The sequence below is a fragment of the Argiope bruennichi genome, chromosome X1, assembly GCF_947563725.1.
Source record: "Argiope bruennichi chromosome X1, qqArgBrue1.1, whole genome shotgun sequence".
Lineage (NCBI taxonomy): Eukaryota > Metazoa > Arthropoda > Arachnida > Araneae > Araneidae > Argiope > Argiope bruennichi.
Window position 1 is genome coordinate 68665278 of NC_079162.1, and position 16630 is coordinate 68681907.

The window sequence follows — 16630 nt, forward strand, 5'->3', positions numbered from 1 at the left end:
AACGCAATATTCTGCAAGAGGGCAGAAAAAAACGTATAATTTTCCTGATAAATGACTTATTGAGCCTTTTACTTCAAATCTTCATTATTTGAACTTTCAAAAGCGGTGTGGTTGGGGGTCGGAAAAATGCGTTTTACTACACATTGTTTATAAATGATGCTCATAAACTGCTCGGATATGGAAAGCCAGAACTATGAATGAAGGCAGAAACATCATTTAGTTACTAAAATGCAAGTGATCTTCATGAATATGAATGTGTTATCCCACTGAGCGCGCGAGAATTTATAGGGTCTATTTCGTAAGATAATAACATTCGCAGTATGAGGTATGGCTATAAGCGCGAGCTCGTTGGAAAGTTCTTAAAGAAAACTGGTGCATTATAAAATACCTGCTTCATCGCTTATACTAGTGAGACTAATACAAGATAACGTTATGACTTTTATTATGGTGTTTACTTGAATTTTTTGAATGCATTTTTCTTACTCGCTGTATAGAGAACCTAAACGGGTGAGTCATTTGCTCTTTTTTTTCTTCCTTTTAATGAATGGGAAGTAATTAAAACATGCAGTCCAGTCTCTATTTATAGAAGTCTCGTCTTTTCATTCAAAAACTTTATTACTAAAAAAAATTTCGTTAAATAGAAATTTGTAAATTAAGTTTATTAAAAGAGAAATGACTGAAATTTACATATCCACATTACTGAATTTAATTCACATCCGAAACTGTGGAAAACTCTATATTTCTGCTTTGCACAGGTTTTATATAAAGAACATACCTTTCATAAATTTTTATACCTTTTTACTAACTGAAACATATTATCTGCAACTTTTTCATGAAATTGTAGTCCTCTTCAAATTGCCTGAATAAAGGTATTTTTAATAACCACTTGATTATCACATTCATAACTCACTGTATAATACTCTTCAATATGTCGTACTCAATTATTACAGTAGCTTCATCAAAGAGGAGAAAATTGCTCTGTTATTGAGAGTATAGACTCATATATACTCTCAATAACAGAGCAAAAGAGGATAAGGTCAGATAGTCAATTTACCGGATTTCGCAAAACTTTAGAAAAAATATCAAAAATAACTTTAGAAAAACTTCGTTATATAGAAACTATCTTTCGCAATATGGAAAGCAAATAATATATAGATGCCAATGATCAAGATTCAGCAGAAAATTTCTCTAAATAGGAGATTTCGTTAAATGCAATTGTGCATAGAGTTAGTACATAGAGTAAACATTTTCACATGCGAAATAATTTATTATTTGTTAATTTGGGTTTTATAGTAAGACAACAAGATTTGAACCATGCTGCACCAAAAATATAGGAAAGTTAACTTTAGTGTTTATTATATAGCAGTCACAAATGAGTTTCTCTTTTAATGAATGGACTTCTATGTTTGAATTTCGCATATACATGTTTTTGAATTATATTTTTTCGGGAAACATATCAAGTTTTTCATGTTAATGTTGTTACAAGAAGTAATGATCAAAAAAGGAAACCTTAATTGCTCTCGTTATTTAAAAAAAAAAAAAAAATGTGTGTGTGTGTGTTTTCTTTTTTCTTTTCTTTTTTTTTCCCCCTCCTTCTATTATACAGTTAACGATATAAAAAAAATTGCTTTATAAAAAAAATTGCAGAAAAGCTGATATTCGGATGCTATTTTTATTTAAATGAATTAAAATTGTGCATCTTTTAAAGTCCATTCTTGGATGTAAAATTAAAAGCAGACAACAATAGTATATACAAGAAGATAAATAATCTGTTTTATTGTTGAAAGAATGAAATTAAGTAAAAATTTTCAGTTGTACAATCGCTTCGTTTATTGAAATTTAAATATATATATATATGAAGTAAGGATAATCAACTAGGTTTGAGGTAAGCACAGAAAAAATGTTATTCAATAAAGATAATATTTTGTTTACTGGGAATATGATCTGAAATTAAAAGAGTTTATAAATAAACAAGATCATTACATATTGCCTCTACAGTAAAAAAATATACATAAAATAGGCAATTCAGTTAGAATAATGTTACATCCTAGTAGAATTTCGCATTTTTGTACTAAAAAGCAGCGTATTCTTATATAAATTTTAACATGATGAATATGCTTATCAAATGATACAACTTGGCACTGTTTGCTTGAATGAAATACTTTTATATGGCATTGTTTGCTTCATACTAAAGAAATAAAAAACTAAATCAGTAAATAAAGTAAACAATGCATCTTCAATAAAAATATTGACAGTTAAATTTGACTAAATTTACTGCTTAATAGAATTTTACATTTTTATATTAAATGATAGAATATTTACATGAAAATTAATACGTAACAAATATACCCTCAAAGGCAACAAATTTCAGTTTTTACGTGATGTATCCAGCTTTCCAAATGCAACAAACCTGGGGACACAAAGAAACTTGTTTCGAATTCTGAATTTCATTTTTCCCTTTTTCTACCGAAGAAAAAAATTCAGGTGGAAATTGAGACGGAACAAATGTCTAGGCCGAAAAGGCTAAGCCTAGCCAGTTATTGTTACAACCTGGTATTGTGATAGCGAGGGAAGAATTTACCCCCTCCCCTTTGCAACAAGCCTCCAAAGTTATTCTATTAGTCCTTTTCCAGGGTGATATCGTAGGGTTTATTGTCCGCCCAAACATTTCGCAGCCTCTATACCAGAGGATCATTTCATACCGCGGTGGTTTTGAATAGACCGTAAGAAGGTTTGTCAAAACCGTACCTTGGCGAAAAATCTGAAGAAAACATAAGCTAAATCGAATGACTCAGCCAATGGGTTGGAAATATTCTTCTGTATGGAGTTGTTTTTCTCACTCGTTTTCTCAGTTTTTTTGGTATTTATGAGTCAATGATTATTGACATTCATTATGTACATAGTATAACAGTCCTGAAAATTTTCCAAAAATCTATTATTTGTGCTTGTATTTATTGTATCCATTTAACGGAAGTCATGATTGATAGTTCAAATATTGTTGAAAAAACCGCCAAGAAATCTATTTTAAATTACTTGTTTATTACTGAACATCTAATAAATATTATCTTTATTTAGTTTTCATGTCAGTTTTTTTATTTCATTATTACAAATGTATCGCTTTGTAACTCCCATTCAAATTATTAACAGAAGAAAATGAGCTGAGAAGTTGCAATTACAAATATGAACAATTACGCATTATATTTTATTTCTCCACATTATACAAAGATAAAGAATTCTTATATAACAGTTTAATTAAAATTAAACATTAAATACAAACTATTTTAAGCTTATCTCAGATATATTGCGATTCAGCACAAATATTTGTTCAAGAAACATTCTTTGTTATTTTATGTATGCGTTCTGTTTCCCAGACTGAAATATATGAATTTGAATTTATCAGATCCCAATATGAAACAAAAAGCCATTTTTCATACTCTTGAAAAAATTCATTCACTTTCTTTTGGTTCTCGATTTTGAAAACATTGAATGCATTCTACAGATACGATGAAACAATCACAATGAAATGGAAAATTTTAGAAAGGAAAAAAGTACGATTTCTCAAATGTCGCTGAATATGATATTATTTTTTTCTCCATCATATCAATTTATTGTTGTTTTGAGCAAGAAAACAATAATAAAAATTTTCATCAAGAGTAAATTTTGAATCATGAATTTAATTTTTAAAATAAAGGTAACTTACATGAAGAAAAATTAATAAATCAAATCATGCCAAAAAGAATGTCAACAAAATATCACAATTATGTCTAATAAATAATAATCTAATATTTCTTGCATTATTAAATATTATCTACAATTCTTAGGTTTCTATGATCACGTTATTAAAAATGGAGAGGTAACCTATAATTAGTTACTTAGACAATAAAAGCTATGTTACAACATGCCAAAAAATTTTCCAAGCTGAGCTTTGAAGCTAAAACTAATTATAAGTCCTGCCAACCTTCTCAAAAAAATGGATTCATCATTTTCCGTCAAGTAATACTGGGCGATAGACAGCCGGCGAAGGCTTCTCTTGCTCCAAAGACGGTTCGATTCAGTGGACCATCTGGTGAGCGCGTTACCTATTCATGTAGCACCAGAAAGGCGAACTGCCCCTTTGTGTGCACAGTTTCCATGCCATTGTTGTAAGTGAGCCTGGCAACATCACAATATTCTCCCAAAGGACGCAGGGGGGAGAGAATTGTTTGGTTGATATTTATTCCTTCTTTCAAAATATGTTCAATGCAGAAAATGGTTGACAGCTTTACGTGTAAATTTGTTCCAGTGCAGCCGGGATCTTTGCCAATCGGTTTTACTATGAAATTGCGGTTATAGATATGAAATTTCTGCGTAGATGGAACATTTAATTTAGCAGAACGGGAGTTCTTCGAAATTGGTTGCAGAGTTCATGAAGAAGACTTTTTTTAAGGTGTGTAGTTTTTTTAAGAAGTCGACACTTGCTATACCTGTCATTTATAACAGGTCTATTGCTGAAGTTATGTTTATTCAAAAAGAGAAAACGAAAAAATATTAAGGGTGGGGGGGGGGCGTTTTAAAGAAATTTAAATGACATACATAGATAAACATGTGTTGCTAAAATATAGTTAAAACTCACACAATTGTTACATTGTGTTTTAAATTATGTGAATAATTTGGCTCAAGGAATTGGAGCTTTCTAATTATGACTCGTTTTAAACATGTATTGCTAGTAAAATATATTTATAATGACTCATTATTATATCACCTACAGTGATGCTTGGGTATAATCAATAAGTAATTTTTTTCCCAATACTCAAATGATTTATTATTATTATTACTATTCCCTTCCTCACTTTTTCGAAATATACCTTTTTTTTTTTTTGTAAAGATATGTCAAAGGTCACCTCCAAATCGACAAATTTAACATTAAGAAGTCAATGCTGATGAATCCATTTGCCAAATAGGAAACTATTTCAACTATTTAAGCTAAATGAAATATTTGGGAAATAACTCGATCCAAGTGATCTTTCCTGGATGGAAATAATTGTTATGTATGATGGTTTTTATCATGTTTCATTACAAAAACCATCATATCATATCAAATCAAACCATCATATCATATCAATATCATGTTTTCGTAAACATAGATTTCATAAATGGTATTTCGAAATATTTGAAGCTTTTCTTATCTTTTCACGAATACCTCTTCCTTTGTTAAAAATTTAATGTTATTGGATTTTAAATTTTACACGTCTTTAAAAAAAGACATAGAAATGAAGAATTATGGAGGGGAAAAACATGCACATTACTGTCTTATCTTAATGTCCCCAAAAAAATCGAAATGTCACCATAAATACAATTATCGCAATGTTGTATTTGACTTCCTATCTGTAGACAGATTATTAGGCATCCGTTTATATTAAAAGAAGGGACCATCTGCCTTTAATTGTCACAAACTTAGAAACCATTGCTTTTACGATATTGCTATCTAACATCACATTTTATGTTCCATTATGCTTGTCAATTTCATTCACGAATACTCTACGAAACACTTACGATAAGAAAACCACTACCTATAGCTGAAAAAAACGTGGTTCGTAGAAGTCGGCATGTCCTACTTTAGCCATGGTTCGTTTGCAGTTACAGAACTACGCTTCAGCCATGAACAATATTTCCTTTTATTTATTTTCATATCAAGCATTTATTTTTGTATTTGTCACTAAGAGTTTTTTCAAAGCAGGAAGAAAAAAAGGATCCAAAAATTTTGGGTTTTAATCGCTATATTATACATTTTTTTGTCCAACTTTCATGCTTTAATTTCAAATTTTCTTAATATACATACATATATTTAGATTGTCAAGGACTTACAAATATAAGAGAAAAATAAAAATAAATGAAAATGCAAAATCAACAAAATTCCTATCTACAACATTATTTTCAAAAACATTTCTAATTGAAAATGGTATTCGAAAATAAAAAAAGGAGGGGGGATTAAGTTAATGGGAAGAAAAATCTTAAGAAAAAACACAAAATGAAAGTGATGTAGTTGATTTTTTAGCAAAAATAGTTTGTAATTGCGTTATTATAAAAACTAAAGCATTGCCTTTTTTTTGGGGGGGGGGTGCAAAATCAAGCTTAATTTTTAAACAGCAACTGGCAACAATATCAATACATTTACTAATGGTATTCATTTCTCCACCAGTTATCTCCCCCCCCCAAAGGCGAAAGTTTTTGTCGAAACAAATCGAGTGTTTTGAATTTGTAAACTAGTCCCAAACTCTAAAAAAATGAAACTAGGACAATTCGTTGTCGCAGCTGGTAGTTTCGTTCTTAAATGAAACATTTTCCGAAGGAGCAATATACAATTTCAGAAAAACAGCATGTTTTGTTTACAAGCTGGTGGAATTCTGTTATTTTACGGCTTGTAGCATAAAAAATTACAATTCTTTGAAGTGCACTCCCTCTGCAAAATTTGTTTTTCTTTTTTTTTTTACCCAGTTGTACACACAGTTTCGCATCCACAGTGAGAAATAAGCTGCTCTTGTTTACAATTTGCCGATTCACATTTCGTTCCACCCAAGTTACTGTTTCCGAAATGATTGTTGTTGGAAAAGTAATAGAACCCTTGAAATCGCTCAAGCAGAATTCCAAACATTATTTCTATCTATTTATAAAAATTTTAAATTACATATGGAGGAAAATTCTATCCTTGTGGATGGAAGAGGGGTAGAAAACAGCAGGTGTTACTTCGTTATTTACAGGAAATATAAAATCGCATTTATATGCATTACTGTTTTAAAATAATAAAAAAATTACAATATCCGATAATGTAAATGTACATTTCTCCATTGTTACAGATCTATCGCTTCCATACATAATTAATGTTTATGGTTTAGGGAAACATCATCTTTGTAAGTGAATGGTAACTGTAATTTCCAAGAAATTGTACCATTGATATATGCATGAAGATTCGGCACTGCATATAATAATAATCTTCATCTTAAAAAAATGTGGAAATCGAATCATTAAATGTGCCATTATTTAAGTAAATTATTCTAAATTTGAAAATAAGGTTTGATTTCATCAACTTGTTTTGTTCCGCTGCCATAACTAGTCTAAAGGGTGTGAAGCCACGGAAGCCAGAATGATGATAAGGGCCTCCAAGATATAATTTCTCAATAGTAAAAATACAATATGTTTGAAAAAGGTAAAGGTTCACATGTTCTTTAATTGATGAATTACAGCATTAAATCTGAACTAATAGTCTGGCATGCCCAATTATTTTGTCTAGAACCAAATGTATTCCTTATAGAATACAGAAATCATGTTAACTAATTGAAAGACTACGTAAATATAAGACTTCTTAAATTTATAAATTTTGAAAATCTATAATCTTATTTATTTCATTTTATTTTTTTCTGAAACCTACTTGGCGTAACCATCTGGCAATAATAATAACAAAAATGAACCCCAGTAAAAAAGTAAAACAAGTATGCATTCAAATACTTATTGTTCCCTTTTTATTCTATTTTGTTGTATACCTCAGTTTTTTTAACACTATGACTAAACTTTGCAAAGAAAAACATTTATCCAGACAGTAGATTTCCAGCCACGTAACTATCACTTGTGAAATTGCGGCACACCGCTTTTAGCTAAAAGCTCTGAAAGGTATCTGCTTAGGGGGTTTCGACCGTCGTTCTTCCCCTAGAGAGAGTATCTAAAAAGAAGAATAAAGGAGGGGGTTGGTTTTTATTCTGTGACCGCCACGGCTCCCCGTCAGCGAACACAAAACTTCAAAGCCAGTAAGAAAATGCAGGGATCTCAGTACCTGTTTGTTGCAGTTATAGAGGATGCTGTGAATATTTATGAGGAGCAGGAATACAATCAGAAGTGAGAATAAAAAATGTTGGAGGCTTTGTAGTATTTTTTCCCTGACCCATTATGCTAAACGTTGATTTCCCCAGTAAATAGTAGTGAAACCTTTTCATCAGCGGCTTAAAAACTTCGAGAAGATATTTCGTGTGAATATTTTGATCGGAAAGATCCTATTTGGATGAAACTCTCTTCAGAAGTGCTCTGTGTATTGCGGAAGCTAATTTTGAAGAGGAATTGTATGGAAATTCAATGTAATATTGTAATGCTAAGATGCTGTAATACTCAGGTGTGATTCCACCCAATGGCCAAGCATGTACTAAAGAGCAGATGACATCCGTATTGTAGAAATGATTTTGCCGTTTGAGAAAAAAACACTTCAAATTGCGTTGGTTCAAAAAAGATTCAATGATCCAAAAACAGTGTGATTTAAATTGCAAGAATATTAACAATAGAATTGTAGGATTTTTTTGGGCACTAATCTAATTTGGACACGATATATAAAATTTACTAAATAAAACCGCAAAAGATAAATGTCCTCGAAAACGGATGAATAAAACATGATGAAAACAAACTATTGCCTAATTTATTTCACTTTATAAGACGAAATATGATAATAAATGTAATACTAAGCTATTTATACTGGTTATGCCACTCAAGAGATAAGCAGATTTTTACATAATTGTAAGTAAAATAATACTGAAAATAATTTTCATAGTTTATTTTTTTTTAAGAAATACAACATTGAAGGCTGTGACTCTCATAATTTAGATAAATGTAATGCTCCATTCACACCATTTTTTAGAATTATTATGGTGAATTCAATATTGTATTCTCTTTTTTTTTTTATGAATTATTGGAGATGATGCAAAACTTTCCGCAATTCCATGAATTGCTGGAATACAAAATGTTTAAAATGTAATTTTTTGTTCGTTCAAAAATATCTTTATATAAAAAATAACCAAAATTATCTATACATATATATTCGTATCTTATTCATTTTAACTATCTGAATGCAGCACAGCATTGAAATATGCAAATTTTTCCTAGCCTTTGTGCTTCAATGTCTTTAAAACGAATACTGTCCATAAATTAGGATTCCCATTTCCATCATTAAAAAATAAGTAAATTACAAGTTAAAAATCTTTTCATTTTTCTTTTTGACAGCTGAACGTAATAAAATATGTGTAAATAGGGGTCGAAAGTTAAATTAGTTTGCTTTACGAAGAGTTCTTTTTCCTGGTTCTAACTTAGCAGAACGAATAGCATTTCACATTTGTAAAGAATGGCCTCATATATCTCCTTTACATAAAGACAGAGGAAACTGCTTTGCTACCGAGAATTCACTGACAAACCGGAAGAAATATTTCATGTTCTCTTCCTCCTCAACATGAAAAGGTTACGTTTCGAATTTAAATATGCAAATTCATTCGACAACGCATTTCGCAATGATTGCAAAAGTTAAAGAAGTTGTATTCTTTTGTAAAGAAAGTTAACCATAAAATTACTAATCGTTGTTTGAAAATTTATGAAATCAGTGTGTTATAGACAGATGGGATCGTAGGTTTCACATTCTGCGGGCGTCAGACACTTTACTTTGTTTAAAAGCTAGTAAATTCTAAAGCTGCTAATTTTATTTTTCAACAAATGTTTCCGAGACTTGTCTCATGAGAAATTATTTGCCGTGAAGGCTTAAAGAAATAGGCTATGACATCATTTTATGGTAATACATTGGAACTTATCTAAATCGGACTTTTTTTAAGTCGGGTTTTTTTTTTTTTCTGATCCCTTGAATTTTCTATTAACATAATGTTTAAATGTTTTTTTATAATTCTTTTTTATTTTAGTTAATTCGAAGACATAAAATTCATATATATTTTAAATCGGGAATAATGTTTTAACATGCGTAATTCACCTTAAGATTTTACTACTGTACGATGAAATCAATCAAAAGAGTATTAAAGTATTTCTCACATTTTAAAAACTTAGAACGCATTAGATGTGAATTGGACGCATTATTTAAATGTTTTATTGTATTGTCCATTTTCAGAAACAGCCATCCTCCAAGCTTTCTAGGAGCATATGTCCTAGTCGGCACATATTCATCTATATAGAAATGCGATGAAAGATAGAGGAAATATTTACTTTTTATTAAGCAATAAGAAAGTGTTTTATTTTCATTTCTTAATTTGCTTCGAATGCTCGACGTTTTAAAAATATTACATTTGGATATTAAAAAATTGTTCTTCCTCTTCATTGTGAATCATTCCTCTGAAGAATAAAATCATCCAAAACTAATAGCTATGGCAAGCTGAAAAGAACAGTAAAATCTTTGTACTGCTGTGCACTATTTTTTCTTAAAATGTCTAACTCATTTGATGAATTTTTAATAATAATTATCCCAATTAAATTACTAAAACTTTTAATTATCATTATTACTGCATCTATTACAATTACTTGTATTTCATTTTTATGTATTAGCTAATAAAGCAATTAGATATGAAAAACAAATCTTTTTGCTACTTTTGTCTTAAAGATTATTATTTCCTCTTGGAGTATTTATTTCCTGACTAAATTTTGCTTAATACATATTTTTGATAAATCAAATTTTTATTGTATTCCAGCCAGATTCGAATTTCACAAATTCCATCTTCTTGTTTTGAAAATTTTAAATATGTCTCAATTATCATGTTAGTAAACTTCCAGATTTGATGATATGCGATATTTTAACTAGAAGAATGTAGTTAGGTATTATCTCAATCTTAAATCTATCAACTGCGCGTTTGATAATTTTCGGAATCCTGGAATTTTTGAATTTTAATAATGTCTGCTTTTCAACCTGTAGTGAGTAGACACTACACGGCCTCGTGAAGTCAAATTTGCAGTAAATTTATTTTGCTTTAAATGACAGAATTTAAGAATGAGGACGGAAATACGTAAATATTCTGGTCTCCACTTTGCATTAATGAGTGTATTTCCTGATTTCAAGGCAGGTGTTCAGTGTCATGTGTCAGTTCAAAACAATATTAATCTGAAATCCGTCTACCGGTATTTTGTTACTAAAACAGAAATTATCAAATCACGAACTTTTAGTTTCTTAAATATGAGGATGCTTCGTAAAAAATGAGACAGTTTTGTTACAGATTTTGTTTATAACACATCCTAGTTCACTCTAAACACGTTTGGAAAAAAACGTATTTTGACAGCACACATTACTTTCAATTAATCATCGCAATTCTAAATGGACTCATGAACCTTTTGTCGCCTTATGATTGCATCTATACCAAAAAGTTTCTCACTGATAAAACCATAAAGCTGTCGACACTAAACATTTAACATGAAACCTAAGTTAAATCTATATACCGAGGAACTGATAAAACTTTTTTTAATATTTGATGAAAGTAATAATGAAACATAACTTGATAAAATAATGATAACTGTATAATCGCAATGTGCAGGGAAAGGAAACAGCTGCCATCAGCTTCCCAGCCTGTATGAAAATTGATAACTTGAATAAGGGGGAGGGGAGGGGGAAGCAAATGAAAAAGACAAAGCATCTGTTCTGTTTGGAATTGCATTGCCTATTTTGAATGCCATATACGCAGAAAAATTATTGGCTCGTTATTAATAACGAAACTAATATAGCTGAGAAAGAGCATCGCGTTTGTTTTTTAAAAAAATATTTCTCTTTTATTTTGTATGATAAGTAATTTAAGATTTTATATTTGAAATAAAATTGTTAAACTAATATTAATGATATCAATAGGTGGGTTAAGCAATCATCATTAAAACATAATCTAAATTGCATCAATTTTTTTTAATAAATTGACGTTTGGTGGTATTGCTTTTTAAACTGTCACAGGTGTTTAAAAATATAAATTACGGGCATCATACAGCATGAATTATCTCAACATTGATTATTTATAAAAATGCTATTAGAAGTAAGCTTATTTTCTGTAGAAAGTGTTGAACAACGATATTCATAATTTTAATTCTGGAAGATAAATCCTTTTTGCTCCCAATGAAACCTGGAGAATAGAATAACAGACAAATCTTTCTATTAAAGGAAATTCAATTCCGATTTTTATTCGATTGACAAACTTGCTGGCATATTAAAGCTCTGCCAAAAAAACTGCAGTTATTTCAAATATTTTAAGAATTTTCTTTTATGCTATTTGACCTTTTGTCCCTTACCATCCTCAGGATGCTATTTAATTAAATAAATAAAAAAAGCCTCTTAAAACGTTTTTTTTTTTTCCTGTAAAAAAACATACCGTGAAAAACAATCTCCGTCCCGTATTTTCATGGCTATGAGAAAAGAGGGAGATAGTTGGTTTTTCGTTTCGTTGGTTTTCGCATTTCGACAATACAAATTTATATTTTAATTATGAATTATAACTGAGATTTTCTGAAACATTTTTTTCAAAATGCGTATTTTATGTTTATTATGATATATAAACATTAGTTAGCAGAATAAAATTTTTTAATGGAAAATTTTATTCATTTAATTCCTAATAGTTTACATGAATTTTTATGATTATTTCAGGAAAAATTATAAGCGTCTGATATTTTATTTATTTTATATTTCAAATAACAATACAATAAATTCCAATAATAATAAAATAAATTCCCATATTCATCAATATTTTATTGTATCATCGAAATGAATTCATGCATGGATTTTAATAAAAAAAATGAATGTTGAAATTAAAATAACGCCACAATTCAGTTTCAGTTACTGAGATATCCTTCATTCTAAAACGGTAGTCACGTGTTGCTTCAAAACAGCTATTCTTTCTTTGTCTATATATCTATATCGAAAATCTCGGGTTTTTTTATCGTACCACCGAATTGAATTTGCGAGAGATTTCAAATAAAAAAAGTGGACATTATAATGCAACTCACGCCGCAATTCATTTGTAGTTGCTCAGAAATCTTTCATTCTAAAACGATAATCTCATGTTGCTACAGAAACAGCTGATTGAATTGACAAATCAAATCAATCACTTGCAAACCTCTAAAGACGGAATTCTTCTTTGCTTTTTGCCTTATCAAAGAAATGATTTCCTGTACTTATTTTAAAGTCCATAATACTATTTTATCTAAATAGGCTTTAAAGTTAACATTAAGAATTGAATTCTCTTTAAGTTAATTAATGTGTTCTTCCACAATTTAAACTAGATGTCAACACAGAGATTACACTAATTGGACGGCTCGGATGACTTGTGCCATTTCCGGTTGTATTCAGCTTTGAGATGGATTTCTTAGCGGACAAGAAAGACCAAATCCTCTTCGCCAAGGAAGGTGTGGGTCTGCGTTTCCCCTCGAGCAGTTTCAACCCCCTTTTCCCCTCACTGTCAACGATAAAAGCAAGAATGGATGGTCTACAGGGTTGCATTTACGTTCCATAGGAAAGAAAGATTGGGTATACACCCCCCTCCCTCAGAAAACCGCCCAATAAGTCGCTCTCTTTTCAGGCCTCGCCAAACTAGGAAAAATAAAGAACTGGAGAAGTCACCGGCCCCAAAAGAAAATTTTGGAATTTCCTACTGAATGAGTCATGAATTTCAAACAAAACTCATCTTTTCAGATGCTGGACATTATATCAGTTACGTCTTAGGATTGGACAGATAACACCGGGAGGAGGTAGCAATACGTTGAAATAATATATTTTTCTGAAAAGATTTAGCGGGAATTTACTGAAGACGTAAGAATGTACAGACCACACCGAAGGTCTAGTCCGTCTGTCTAGTTCATCACAAGAAAGATTTAGGTAGGATTTGCTACAAAAGAGCTCCGAAAACCGAAGCTAATTCTGGTTTGAAGACTCATAGATTATCAGTTTATCTGGATTTTCTGAACTCTCAATAAACTTAATAACTGCAGTCAAAATAAAAATAATTAAATTTTCGGTCAATATCATATAGGGAACTTGGAAAAAAAAATGCAGCAAAACATACAACTAAAAATAATAATAAGTCTCCAGAAAGCGGTTAATTTATGTTTTCGAAATGCACTTCAAAAAAAAAAATGCTGCTTCATTAATTTTTTATTGTATTCTTATCTTCAATTGAGCATTTTGCAAGGAGAGAGTGAGAATTACTGTAATTGTTACAATACAGACAGAATTAAACAACGTCTACTTATGTTAGTCATGTGACAAAGTGCAGTTATGTTAGTTATATGACTTCACGTGAATTGACCCCCATTGTCTTTTAAATGACAATTTAAGGTAAAATTTTAAAAAAAGAACGCAGAACTTTTTCAGTGTAAATCTGTAATTTCTAACATAATGTCAAGAAACATATCGCATCTTAGTACAATAAATTCAATGTTTTTGTTGGGTTTTGAAAAGAATAAGGAGTATAATCTTTAACATAACAATTGTTTTGCAAATAATTAAATTCGACAACACAATTTTTGGATTTTCGAATTTTTTACTATTTTTTTAATTAATTAATTAATTCTTCATGGATCACTGTTAAAGAAAATAATCATTTAATTACTTATAAATTAATTTTCTCTCTAAATTTTTAAAAATCATTTAATTAATATTTGTGCTATATATTGCAAGCATTACTGAAATATTAATGAATTATTTTTCAAATTTTTATTTTTTTTAACGCATTATCTTGGATAAAAGGACAGAGACTTCTCTCAAAAGCCTTTCTTTTTGCCGTTTCATATTACAGGACTACTCACAAACATGTTAACACCTTGAAAATAATTCTAAAACGAAAATGCGAAAATTAGTTCCGCAGACGAAAATAATTTTATAATTGAATTTATGCATAATATTCCCTTTAAAAAAATTCAGAAGTATAGAATTCATGTTTCTAAATAATTTTACTTGTGTTTTGACATTAATTCAATAGAAATAGTTATATCAAAATTTTGTTATAACATTGTTACAGAGATTCATAACATAATTTCCGGGTTTGTTTGTTTTTTTGACATTTTTCAAAAGATTTTTTTTTTTTTGAAGAATGCATTTAGAAACTTTTTAATTCGTCATCTTGAATATATTTTCACAAGTCCTCAGAAATCAAGTAAATTGATAGTTTATAAAGCCTTAAATTCCTTTTCTCTGAAAAATTGCAAAATTGCATTATCGATACAAACTGTATGAATTCGAAACAATCTTAAAAAGCAGTAAATGGAACATAAAATAAGTATGGAAAAATCTGCACAAAACTTGACTGCAACATTAAATATTCACATTTTACTAAATGATGCACTGTGGGAAAAAAAAAAAACACAGAAAAGCTTTAGTGCAACTTCTATCCTTCATACTCAATTAAATACTACACTGAATAAATTGCACCAATCCAATTCTGCCGAATAAAATATGTCATAGATCCGTATGTGCGATTTATATTTGTCATCATCGTAGATAACATGCGATATAACAAACCTACATGCATCACCGAGAAAGACTAAGTATTATATATTTCAAAATTCTTAGGTTATCAATCTTTTAAAGTCGTTAACTCTTTAAGCATTTTTCAGTACGGTATGTTCCAATAAGCTGCTTATCACTTATTCGACTTTAGAGAAATTCACTAGGTTTTAAAGTAATTAGGACTACAAGCTCATAATAAATCAGGCGTATATATTTTAACTCCTTAGCAGTGGCAGATTTCCGACTAGGGCCTCTAGGCTAAGAGAAAGGCACAAACAGGCTGATTAAAAAAAAATTATTTTCCCAGCTTTTAAATAAAATGTAAAAAGTTTAAATTCTATGAATGATAAAATATTAGAATAATATTAATACATCATTTATAATTGTTTAAATTCCTATAGGCTTCATTACGTTCACTTAGTAATTATAATAATTATAAACACGAAGCCTCTACTTGAATAACATTAGACACAACCGTGGATGCCCTGTAATAATAGGGAAATAAATGCTAATTCATCTTCACAAAGTCAGTAATTTAGTTCTTTTAAGAATGGTTAATTATTTCACTGTTTCAGAAATTTTATTATTAAAGCTTTTACTCATCCATTTACTATATCTGCTAATTATGCTATCCTTATTTTAATCTGTTAGCTTGGGGCAGTTACATCATTATTCTTAAATGTAAGTTGTTAGCGAAAGCGAATTTCTCATAACTTTCAATGAATCTCCAGTTTCAGATTTTAGCGTTTGAACTCAAAAGTATACTGGATTACGCTGCCGGGCTCGAAACTATTTCGAATTAAAGTTCAGAAAATCCGGTAACCTTAGGCTTTACTCGCATATGTAATGTCGCTTGGAATGTAATGTCAAAAAGAATATCTACAATTCAAATGAGCCCCAAATCAATTTTCCTCGGAGGCAACTGATGCATTATTTTTCAATCAGTTTTGCTCGGAGATAATTGATGCATCATCTTTCGGTTTCCACAATAGCTCCTGTCACTATATTCCGTGATACATGGAAATTTTCGACTTGTTAATAATATTCAAAAGTAAGAAAGATTTACAAAGGATTAAAATTCTGCTTTAGTAAACAGAAAAGATCTCTTTGGGTGCCATTGTGAGTTATTGCCCGAGGACTGTTAAACGAGATTAAAGCGTGAAAACACTTATTTTGTGCGGGTAACAAACAAAAAGTAAAGGTGACAGCTAAAACAGAAAAGAAAGTGATGAATTTAAAAATTATGGACTTAGCCGATACGAAAAAAGTAAAAGGTAGATGTAGTTCTTAGATCTATTAAGTTGCATTAGTGTTATTTTGAGTTGTTACTTCGTGATATTTGGATTGCTTTTATTAGTAAATGGCAGCAATTTTCAAGAG

The 16630-nt window shown here is 30.0% G+C and overlaps 1 protein-coding gene across 1 annotated transcript in view; it reads left to right on the top strand.

The window, feature by feature from the left end:
• Positions 1-424: 424 nt before the first annotated feature.
• Positions 425-16630, top strand: part of LOC129958919 (uncharacterized) — a 49406-nt gene continuing 33200 nt past the window's right edge. Inside the window, exon 1 of the mRNA XM_056071660.1 lies at positions 425-507. Within this exon, the coding sequence (XP_055927635.1) occupies positions 469-507 (39 nt within the window). The 5' untranslated portion in view covers positions 425-468. The remainder of the gene's footprint in view (positions 508-16630) is intronic.